At 45.4% G+C, this 12,668-nt stretch overlaps 1 protein-coding gene across 1 annotated transcript in view; it reads right to left on the reverse strand.

The window, feature by feature from the left end:
- The window catches only part of STK32C (serine/threonine kinase 32C), a 402,887-nt gene extending 391,450 nt beyond the window's left edge, over positions 1-11,437 (reverse strand). Inside the window, exon 1 of the mRNA XM_088476951.1 lies at positions 11,150-11,437. Coding sequence (XP_088333077.1) covers positions 11,150-11,231 — 82 coding nt within the window. The 5' untranslated portion in view covers positions 11,232-11,437. The remainder of the gene's footprint in view (positions 1-11,149) is intronic.
- Between the last annotated feature and the right edge of the window lie 1,231 nt (positions 11,438-12,668).

Consider the following 12,668-nt stretch of genomic DNA (forward strand, 5'->3'; position numbering starts at 1 on the left):
AAGCACAAGAGGGTAGAGGGCCCTGCTTGTAAGAGCTTACATTCTCAAGGGGAGGAGCAGACAAACAGGTGTGACACAGATGAGGTAGGCAGGGAGGAAGGAGTATGTAGCAGAAAGTTAGGATGAGAGCTGGAAGGCTTTGATGAAGTAGTGGGTCTTGAGATCTCGTTTGAAGGATTGTAGAGAGGTGCAGAGTCTGATGGGGAGCAGCACGTGCAAAATCTTGGAGGCAGGAGTGGGAGTACACTGTAACATCCTCCTCCTACTTCATCCCCTCTGCCATCAGCCTTCCAGAGTGGCATGGAAAAAGAACTAGCTGATAACAATGACTATCAAATCCATGCTTAAAATGTACTTAGGGCCTGATTCAGAGATGTACGCTAATGCACCGCTACTCAGTGGCGTCACAAAGGGGGTGCGGGCCGCACCCGGGTGTAACCCGCCGAGGGGTGACACCAAGGTGCAGACTCCCCCTCAGTGACAGGAGCCGGGTGCTGCACTGTAGCACTAAGTGCAGCACTCGGCTCCTGACACTGTGAGGGAGCCGGCCGGCACTGCACACAGAGCAGTCCACACCTCCGGCACCCCCCACCACTAATAAGCACGGGACCACGGGGGGGTTCGGGGCGCGAGGCCATGCCCCTTCTGCCTGGCCATGCCCCCTGTTCGTGAGGCCACGCCCCCTTTTCAGCGACACAGCATCCCTCCCCGCACCGGGTGACATAGCGGGGAGGAAGGCCACTGCAAATTTGTATGCAGCGGATATGCAAAAAAATGCAAAAGTATTTGCATTGATACTCCCTCCGCCCCGTTTGCTTTGCAAATCCAAATGACTGCATACAAAGACGCAGCTTGGTCGCAGATCAGTCGATTGTCAGAGCTCTGAGTAACCCTATGTTTACTCAGAATAGCTGCCGAAACTGAAATGCCGGAGCCATTTTTACTGCGTACGGGATCACAGTTGCAGGCATGTGTACGGGATCGCAGTTGCAGGCATGTGTACGGGATCGCAGTTGCAGGCATGTGTACAGGATTGCAGTTGCAGGCATATGTACGGGATCGCAGTTGCAGGCATGTGTACGGGATCGCAGTTGCAGGCATGTGTACGGAATCGCAGTTGCAGGCATGTGTACGGGATCGCAGTTGCAGGCATGTGTACGGGATCGCAGTAGCAGGCTGAGACACTCAGTTTCTGGCCAAAAATGGTCCCTGCCCGGCAATTTCTTTGTGTATAAATCCTCACTAGGAGTGACAACAAAAATGGAACTAGTCGCATGCGCACTGCGACTCATATGCATGCGCAGACCATCGATACCACCGATACACCCAACTACGCAATCATGGGCACCGTGTCCACCCCTGTATCAGGCCCTTACCTTTCTATATGGGGTTTCTGCTTTAGGTATTTAAACAATGTCAGTGTTACTTTTAAACCACTAGATAAAGACTTTCAGCGCTTTCGATTTTATTGTTAATATTATCTCACATTTTGTGTAGGAAATGATACCGTTCACATTCAAAATAGCGTCCATGCAAACGTAAGGCGAGCTGCGCGCCCATTCCCTGACAGCTAGCAGGAGATGACAAGAGGGTAATCTGCAGGCGCTGCATATATACAGTATACACATGTGCATGCTTAGATGTTCTCTACGCTAGATGTTGCTGGATTATAAATAATCATCTTATTATGGTTTATAGAGAAGTCACTAGCAGAGATGGTGCAAAGCTAACCTGTGCCCCCCCCCCATCCTCCCTTCCCAATTCAGCAGCACCTGTCCTCGTTGTACATATAGTTGTGTGTTTGCTGCAAAGTCTGCCAGACGGAAAAGAAAATAAATATTGATGCTACAGAGAACTGAAGTCACATCTGACACTATGAAGTCAACATGCTCATCCCTATCTCTCTCATTAGTCCTACATCAGTGAGGTTACACACCACTATTAGAGCACCTAACACAGCAGGTCACAGCCATACGCTATATATATGAGGCAGGTTAAAGATGCTACGAGCACAGATTATGTATTTAGGGATTACAGTACACACACATTGCTGAAACAGGCGATCCAGGAAATAAATGCATATATGTATATTCCTTCACATCCACAGTCTTACAAAATAAGCTATTTGTTTTCATTCACTGAATATTAAACCACATTAGATGCAACACGGATAACACTGCAAGGGTTAAACCTTTGGACAGGTGTGGTATACGAGTTATCCACAATGTCGACACTGACATAATGTGATTACGTGTGTCGACGTGAATGTCAGCAATACTATGCATGTTACCCTAAGAGCAGGCTAAACCCCACTGTGATATGTTTATAATGTCGACAATTTGAAAATAGCAGTGACTGATTCTCAAATTGATACAGCCAAGTGCAACATTGTTTCCACAGTCACATAAATAAGTCAAAATATAATAAGAATATATCAAATTGTGGTTGACTTACACAAGATGTGTAGGAAAATAAACCATTCACATATAATATATGATGTGCACAGACCCCCATAACCACCCTTAAATGTTATGGTTTTAGCAAAACACCCTCAAGTGTTGTGGTTTGGATTAGGTTTTGGATTTCTTTAAAACTGATAAAAGCAGCTAAAACCATGTAAGTTGGACCCGTTTACATGCAATCCAAAACCTAAAATTAGGTTTTTAAATCTGAGTTCCGAACTTACAGCAGACTGGAGCCGGGACTCAACCCCAACAGTGATCTGAGCCTGGTTTGGGCATGTTTGGTTTGAGGAAGGTGCTGCTGTAGCACCGAAACGGCTGATGTCAGGCACTTATGCCATGAGATGATTAGTATTGCTATGGAACAAAGGAATATTGGGCCTATTATAGTGATGGGCTCAATGATAAGTACCTTTTAAAATTTGTACTATTATTTGGATATTTCAATAAACTTGTTCATATTTCTTCTAAAGTGCAGTGATGCCGGTCCCTGGTGTCTGCACCGGATTACACGATGACCTTTGGTCCTTGCACATTCGGGCGCACTGATGTACACAAGGGAAGGTATTTGTAGCGGCATCTGCATAAACTCGCAGACGGGCGATCGCCAATAGACGCTTATGTGTCACTCAGAAACATCCCTATGTATTGTCGCTAATGGTCCTGTTCCCTCTCCAGCGTGGAACTCACCAGTGGTGTCTCCCACCACCCCTTTATACAAAAAAACAATTGCAACCCTGGGAGTACAGATAAGGCCTGATGACTCAATTGGGGTTTGACTGGGTCCAATGATTGAAAAACCAGGACTACAGTATATGCTGATGATACTGGTTTTAGGTTATTCTAAGCAGCCACTAAAGACCTTTTATATAGTCCATCAGTTATTTATTAATTTGCAGACATCCATTGGGTATAGTTAAGGTTATAAGGTTACATTACTGTTAATTTACATTCTCTACTAGTGGTTTATTTACTAAAGTGTGGGTTTATAGAAGTGGAGATGTTGCCCATAGCAACCAATCAGATTCTACTTATTATTTATGTAGCACCTTCTGGAAGCTAGAATAGCTTAGAATGGCTAGAATCTGATTGGTTGCTATGGGCAACATCTCCACTTCTAAAAACCTGCACTTTAGTAACTATACCCCTTAGAGTTAATATAGAAAAAAGGGGCAATCCCGACAGTCAGAATCTCGGTGTCGGAATCCCGAAGGTTGGGAATCCTGACGCATGCAGGTAAGTAATTGAACCCTTCCCCTAACCCTACCCCTAACCCTCCCCTCCCGCAGCCTAACCCTAACGTCCCCTCCCGCAGCCTAATCCCCCCCAGTGCCTAACCCTAATATTAACCATCGAGATCATAGCCGCCAGGATTCTGGCTCCTGTTGGGATTTCGGTGCCGGGATTCTAAGAGCCGGCATTCTGTGTGCCGGGATACCAAGTACATCTCATCTCAAGGCATGAGATGATTGCATCTGGCGTTACTATATAACTATTATTATTATTATTAAATCTAATCCCGACATATTGGTGAAACAGATCAATAAATAAATGAACTGCAAAGGGACAACTGATCATTTGGCCTGAACACGTAACAACGAGATCCATGCAAGTTGTCCTTATAACATTGGTCACAGGACTATAAACTCATCTACTGGAGTGAACCATGTGACCTCGGATTCTCAGGAATGAATGAGAAGGGTCATTATGGTTCTGTCCGTTCATTTTCCAACATGGAGAAAAGAAAAGTATCCAGAATAAAAAAAATATATATAAAATAATACCATTCCGCAATCGCCATCAAAAATGGCCGGATTCAATTACCGGCGATAATTTATGAAAAATTTGTTTAATGCATAGGGTCTGATAGTTTGGAATGCCGTAAGGATGCGTCAAGTGTTTTAAATATCGCACGTGACTGGCGCAGGTGTTATTTTATTGGTATTAAAAAAATGCCTGCGCCAGCCACATGCGATGTTTAAAACACTTGGTGCATCCTTATGACCCTCCGAAATATCAGACCCAATATGTTAAACGCATTTTTCACGGAAAAAAAAAAAAATTTCAGCAGTAGTTTTTCACCAAAGTATGTAACTTTCAAAAAAATTTTTTTGCTAAGCTATCATTAGGGGGGCTGTCCAAAGGGTTCTGAAAGAAATCCCCACATTTTTACCCAAAAATAGGGACTTTTAAAACATTTTTCGCCTGCCCTAGGCCGGAGAAATGTTTTTTCCAGGTTTTAGGCGAAAAACGGACTTTTTTCGCCGTCGTTGGCGAAATTTCCGTCAGATCGGCTGATCGCAGCCGATATCACCCACGAAATCGGGTGATCTGAAGGCCGATTTCGCCAACGACATTGGGCGATTTTGCCTCTAATTGAATTCCCCCCAAAGTCTGCGTGAAATTTAAACACCGTGGGACTGATAAGGGAACAAAAAAAATATATAGGGAGCGGTGTATGATATTGAACTTTTAGTAATCACATATTCTCATAGCAAGAAAAATCCAATAATTACATATAATAAACATACATATACTATAAATATAAAATATCCAAATATAATATTGATAAACAGAAATAACATAAAATAAACTACAGTAAATTGCATTCATCCACAAATAATAGCTGGTAATGTAATCATTGTCCTGCACTGCTGTGCTATTAGATATAAAGTTAGTAAGCTCAAACAAGCTAATTACAACTGATAGACCATCCCTCAGCTGTACTTCTAACAGGAATGCATTCACAGCAGCCAGACCAGATTAAATCGAATCAATTGCGGAGTCCACTGACGTTAGGACAGGTTATGCTGAGTACACACCAGAACGATATATCATTCATTTAAGCGATAAACAATTTATCGATGGCGCCTTGGCAGGTGTGTATACCCGATATAAGATGGTGTCCTGGACTGCACACCCTGAATATATAAAATGGGAAGTGCTAGACTATTATTGCAGGCACAGAAACAGACAGATCACAGGTGCACAACTCCAATTTACTGATTATATATAAATACAGCGATATGTCTGTGAATGATGTAGTTCACACACATATTTGATCGGCCCTGCAGCACAGCTGATGACGATATGTCTAGCAGATATGAAGTTTAATCTGGCTGTCAGCACGGCCGACCCGACGAACGTGCGACATGTCGGTTGCAGCAGCCATTCAATGTGATGTCACAAGTGGGCGGGCATATTCAAATGGCTCTGCTGGGCAGGTGATTAGTAAGTGTGTATGCACTTACCAAATGTTATACAGGAAAAGTGATAGGTGGATAAGTGCACAAACAAACAAGCTGCAGGTAGGTGGTTTCAAACGAAAGTATCCTCACACCTTCACCAAATCAAAGCTACACACAAGAAATTGAAACCTCCTTTCCAGCGCTAGTAATACATTACATCAGCAGACTTCTCACAAAGTTCTTCCCAGGCGTCCTTTTATAGTATCAAGGATGAGTTTCTCACACGTCCCCGGGTTAATACCCAAAAATAATGGGAAAATCATGCATATGGTGAAGCACAGTTTTAATACACAGGGTAAGCATAAATCAACATTCCAAAAAAGTTGCAATCCATAAACAGTTAAACATCCGCATCAGGGGCGTATCTATAATGGGTGCAGGGTGTGCGGGCACATGAGCCCCTGGGTCCAGGGGGGCCCCGCACCGCACACCCTACACCCATAGTTTTACTTACCCCTCCGGAGTCCCACGTCGGCCCGGTGCTGTAAAAACGACTGGAAAATGGCTGCCACGGCCATTTTCCCGTTGTTTGTGCATGCGCAGTACAGGGAAAATGGCCACTGCGGCCATTTTCCCGGTGACCTGCGCATACTTTATAGACTCTGGGCGCACTCTAGTGCCCAGAGTCTATAACTCCGGCGCTGGCCGCGCACAGCTCAGTGCGCTGCCGGACAGAGAGGAGGGGGTCCGTGTCGGAGACTGCACACGGGCCCCCTCCTCTCTAGAAACGCCCCTGATCCGCATATATGGACAATCTTTAGCAGCCCTAATGGGTGAGGGTCTGCTGAGGGGCGGGGACTGTTGAGGGGAGCGGGATACTCCCTCCCATAGTGGCTGTCCTTGTGTCTTTTGATGCAGTTGCGTCTGCGGCTTAATGCTAATACCTAAGATGTGGAGTTTACTACAAGGAAGTAGATAAAAGGAGGCCGATTCCTTTGTCTTATATGATTATTTTTTATTCTTTATGTTTTTTTTGTACCATAGAGTTTAAAACATAACTTTTAATAATGCTGTTAAAAATAATAAATTGCAGCAAAGTACCCTGATTAAAGAAAAAGCAATAAACAATTCATGAAGATAAATGTCAAGATCATCTGTATTTTTACAATACATATAAATCATCCGTGGCTCAACTGGAAAAAAGGGGGTCATTTATACTTCAAAAAGAGCATATGTATTCCATTTTACAATGCATAATTGAACACTCAATGGTGTGAGATGCAATAGGGGTGAATATAAACAATCAATACTATATTACATAGACTTAATGCCGACTAAGCCCTTCCCTGGTGTACATTGTGCATCTGAATGTGCAAGGACTGAAGCTGCCCACACACATAGTGATCTGTACACGATGAGCCGATGTGTACCATTTCCCTTCAAACTCTCCTAGATTGTCAGATCTGCCCTACTGCACGGCAGATCTGACGATGCGATGTGCGACCAGCGGGGACACGCATCGCATCGTGATAGTGAGTGGGGACTCGCTTTTTACTCTCAATTCGGCCATATTTTACACGATCTGTCGTTCCAATGTGTCGGAATCGGCCAGATGGGGTAAAATATCGCTATGTATGTGGCCAGCATAAGACACCCACTGTCTGTCTACAGACGCTGCAGTCGTTCTTTAGACGCCAACATCAGCCGCGCCATCGAAACTTGCACCAGCCCTATGCTAGGGGCAGATCATCCAAATAAGTACGGCCTCCAATGTGAGCGATTCAGCGTCTCTGTACCCAACCACTTTCCGCAACACTCCAGTATGTATGCGTGGTGCAACTCAGACAACAAATACCACTCCATTGCGTCCAACATCGCCGCTGCGTCTGACTCAGAATAAGGCCCATAATGCTGTATACTCTGCCATACTGGTGCTTGCTATATAACATAACTACAAAAGGGACATACATATTTACATAAAACGTGACATTATGATGACCATCACACCAACGATGCTGCAACATACTAATCATGTACGGAAAATATATGTCATATAAACTATGTGATATAAACTATATATATATATATATATATATATATATATATATATATATATATATATAGTAACCCGGGTTATTGCTTGTAGTGTGAAAGGGGTATTGCAGGCTGTGCAGACCTGTCTGGGAATGTAATTACGTCTGTTTTCAGGTGTGATTATTACACTACAGATAGGGCTGTTGTAAGTGCATATTAACGAAGATATCCGCTATTAAACCAAGGTTACGGTCAGAAGCCGTACACCCGAGATGTGTACATTGCATACGATCCAATATACACATTTAGGCCCTCATTCAGAGCCGTTCGCTATTTGCGGTCGTTCGTTTAAAAACAAGGGGTGGCTATTCAAATGATCCATACGCACATTGCAGTCTGTTCACACCTCTAAGTCTGAACGAACGAGCAAAACATACGCTCGTTTATTTGTTAAAAACGCCCCCTGGCCGCTCGCACCATACGTCATGTCCGCTATTTATTAGATTAATCGAGTACATCGACCAGCGTATGAACTGCTCGCTATTCTTGTGGTTGGTGTTTGCTACCACAAATTTGCGAGCAGTTCTGGCTCTAAAATAACCCAGTGACGTGGTCATTGACGCTGCTGTTTTAAATATACACACCCATAAAACGCCCGTTTTGACCTTTAAGCACGCCTGCGTTCGGATCTCCACTCCCCATTTTCAAGCACCTTCCCCTGTTACCACCCACATACGCCTCATTCTGTCACTCAAAATAGCAGGCACTTGCTATATAGCGTACAAACGATTTTCGGCCGCACTGACTGGTTCGCGCATGCGTACTAAAAAGCGTACGCATGCGCAGATGTGCAAACATCGCTCGGAACGAGCGTACTGCCGCTAACGAGCGGCTCTGAATGAGGGCCTTAGTTTTGTGCATGCACTGCGGGTGCGATTACAATTAACTTTCATTTAACTCTGTATCATGCTCCAATATAAATGAAACTATATAGCATATTCACGACAAGGCAACCTAGATCTTCACCAGGGATGTGACATCCCCGAAACGCAACCTACTCTGGGCCGTAATGATGCCGCTAGCCACTAGTTCCCTATAAGGGGATCGGCTGCCTTCCCATGAGCTCTTGCGGCATCTCCTGTGTGTCAGTAACAGGAACACGTTAGAGTTTTCTTCTTTCAAACAGCCGCTTAAGAGAGATTGGTCCCTGCTAGTGATCACAAAACCCCTTCCTGACTGTCAAAGTTTAACGGTGGCTCGAAAAAACACATAACCAAAACTAATATCCAACAGTAGATCCGCTCATGTGCACGCCAGATGATATTTAATGACCACGATAAGGGAGGAGGCGCAGGCACGCTGTTTGCCGCGCTGCATTTTTTTCTAACTACGTAAAGTGCACTTAGACATATACATGACTAATCCAATTAGCCATTAAGGCATTAAGTGCTCCCTCCAGCCGCAGCAATACACGAGAGATATTCCATGCAGTGCACACTGGGATACGAAGCTTTGGGCACACCACGATGACCCGCACAAGCCCATTACAGACACATTGAAGCTAATAGGAGCGTCTGTAGAGAGCCTGAGACTGCTAAGTGAAAACCGCTGCACACTTGGCATTAATTATCGCGCCTCTTATGCTCACGGTGTTACAAATAAACATCATATCATTTATTGAAGGCATCAGGGCTACTGCAACGGATTCCTTCAGACAGCAAACTCCCAGCATGATTTATTTTTAATTATCGGTCTTTCCATCTTAATTAATAAGTAGTTTAGCTTCGTACTCTTTGTCTTATTAAGTATAGTACGTGGTCGAATGCAGTATGGTGGAGGGAAGATGAGGTTATGTGTCATTCAAGTGCAATAGATCACAGCTCCAAAACTAGAGTGAAAGTTTGGGAAATAGCTGAAGGTGTATTACCTGGCACTGTGCTGGGGGGATGTGCATTAAGGCGGGAATTCAATTCTACGCGATGGACACGATGTGGCCGTTCCGGAATGGAACGTTGCGGCCGCTGGCATTGCAGGTTTCCCTCGCATCCCACAGAGGCGCGGAGGGCGGGCACTTGTGATATCGCATCACTACAGTAGATGGCCCATAGGTGAGCAGCCGGACATCGCCGCCATATCCAGCGGCACATTGCTTTGGATTAAATCCCCCCTGAGAGGGCATGATGTGTGCTAGCAAGCAAAATGCTAACAATATAATATAAACCACATCTTGTGGCATCTAACACGTTAAAGATCACTAGAACAACTAGAATGAGGGCGTAGGGTCTTTGGGAGCGATTTAAATGTTTATTTATTACCAGTTATTTATATAGCGCACACATATTCCGCAGCGCTTTACAGAGAATATTTGTCCATTCACATCAGTCCCTGCCCCAGTGGAGCTTACACTCTATATTCCCTATCACATGTACATGCACATATTTACACACTTGGTTTATATTTTGTTGGGAGCCAATTAACCTACCAGTATATTTTTGGAGTGTGGGAGGAAACCAGGAGTACCCGGAGGAAACCCACGTAAGCACAGGGAGAATATACAAACTCCACACAGGTAGAGCTGTAGTGGGAATTGAACCCACGACCCCAGTGCTGTTTGGTAGTGATGCTAACCATTACACCGCCTGTGTTGCCCTGCGCTCCCGGCTGGGCATCTATACAAATAGGCGCCCGACGGAGCAACTCTATTGTTTCTCCGTTCGGGCACCCATTAGTATTTAACGCGTCTAAAAAGGAAGTGGTTAGGGCGCCCAAACAGCCGTTTGTGTGGCCAAACCACCGTTTTGGTGCCCAAAAACACAGACTTTCCACACGTTTCCTCTCGCACCTCAGAAGGCTGCGAGAAGAAATCTGTCACCCCGCAGATTTAGGACGTCCGAACGGAGCAACAATTGAATTGATTCATCGGGCGCCCAATCCTATAGACGCCCAGCGGGGGCGTGAAAAACATTTGAATTGCAGCCTTTGATGGACTTAAAACTGAACACGATCTGTTCATACATTTTGTACTATACAGTACGACTGGTCTCCTAAACGTGAAGTTTGACTACAACATCTCTGACATGAAACATGAGAAGGGGGAGGACAACACAACTAACACAGAAGGTGCAGTGTACACAGGTAGGACCTCAGCGGCTCCACAGCTATCTGGTAACAGATATCACCCAACTTCCTGAGGTCTATGGGCAAATCACTTAACTACTGTACAGTAGAAACACTAGATCCATCATTTTATAGTTGCTGAATAAATAATGCAGCCACAGTTCAGAGCTGCACACACAGAGCAGTGATGTGACACAGATAAGAGTGCATGCATTCTGGTACCCAAACTCAAGCAACTTGACAAATACCCCACTGTACCCCCACTGTCCAGGTGACACTGTCCACCACCAGTCTATGAGTAGGGGGGCCATACAGTATATGCAATAATACCCCACTCCTGGTACTCACCATCCTCCTTCTCATCAAACACTGGCCTTTTGGAGGAAGTATTAGCCCCCATCCTTTTCTTCCACTTGTTCCAGTGAAACATTGACGCAGAGGTGGAGATAGCATTCCCTATCTCCTGGAGATGTGAGAGTAAGAAGCCAGGAACCCAGCCCCAGGTCCAGAAGGAAGAATCAACTCCTCAGTGTTTCATACAGCGTGTCCTAGGATGTGCCAGCAGCATGGTGAGAGGAGAGGGTAGAGCTGATCAGCCGCTGGGTAGGGGTGCAGTAAGTGCAGCTCTGATATAGATGCCAGCTGCACGCTGCTTCCTCCCGCTAGTGGTTCTTTAACAACAATATGTGTCCCAGACCAGGCTTACTGGCGCCACCATGCGGCGGATGGGAGGAAAGCAGTCGGTGAATGTACTCTTGTTTGCGATTCTCTGCGTGCTTTGATAATCAGCGTAATGGTTTGGTAATTTGATAGTATGAGTTTCAATTTTCTACTAGGAATATGCTGCTAGCGCTTATTGCAATAGTGTAAAGTTTTAATTTCATTTAGTACAAGAGAGCACCACATAGAAGAGCCTGGCATCCAAGTGGGGTAAGGTATCCGGATTACAGATCGACAGTGTCTCTAGATAGACATTCAATAGGTCGACACCAGATTGTCGATAGATAGGTCGACAGTGACAAAAGGATGATAGGTACAAAAGGTCGACTGACAAATGGTCGACAATGCAAAAGATCGACACGGACAAATAGTCGACACTTGTTTTTTTCAACATTTTAAAGGTTAGAGTTAGAGTGAAGATTATGGTTAGCCACTTTCCGCAGGGTAAGGGTTAGGCTGCAGTAGGGGACAGTTAGGCACTGGGGGAGAGTTAGGGTTAGGCTAGGATTAGGGTTAGCCACTTTCCGCAGGGTAAGGGTTAGGCTGCGGTAGGGGACAGTTAGTCCCTGGGGGAGTTTTAGGGTTAGCCTAGGATTAGGGTTAGCCACTTGCCGCAGGGTAAGGGTTAGGCTGCGGTAGGGGACAGTTAGGCACTGGGGGAGAGTTAGGGTTAGGCTAGGATTAGGGTTAGCCACTTGCCACAGGGTAAGGGTTAGGCTGCGGTAGGAGACAGTTAGGCACTGGGGGAGAGTTAGGGTTAGGCTAGGATTAGGGTTAGTCACTTTCCGCAGGGTAAGGGTTAGGCTGCGGTAGGGGACAGTTAGTCCCTGGGGGAGAGTTAGGGTTAGGCTAGGATTAGGGTTAGCCACTTGCCACAGGGTAAGGGTTAGGCTGCGGTAGGGGACAGTTAGGCACTGGGGGAGAGTTAGGGTTAGGCTAGGATTAGGGTTAGCCACTTGCCACAGGTTAAGGGTTAGGCTGCGGTAGGAGACAGTTAGGCACTGGGGGAGAGTTAGGGTTAGGCTAGGATTAGGGTTAGCCACTTGCCACAGGGTAAGGTTGCGGTAGGAGACAGTTAGACACTGGGGGAGAGTTAGGGTTAGGCTAAGATTAGGGTTAGCCACTTGCAGCAGGGTAAGGGTTAGGC

The sequence above is a fragment of the Taudactylus pleione genome, unplaced genomic scaffold (assembly GCF_031769625.1).
Source record: "Taudactylus pleione unplaced genomic scaffold, aTauple2 ptg000198l, whole genome shotgun sequence".
Lineage (NCBI taxonomy): Eukaryota > Metazoa > Chordata > Amphibia > Anura > Myobatrachidae > Taudactylus > Taudactylus pleione.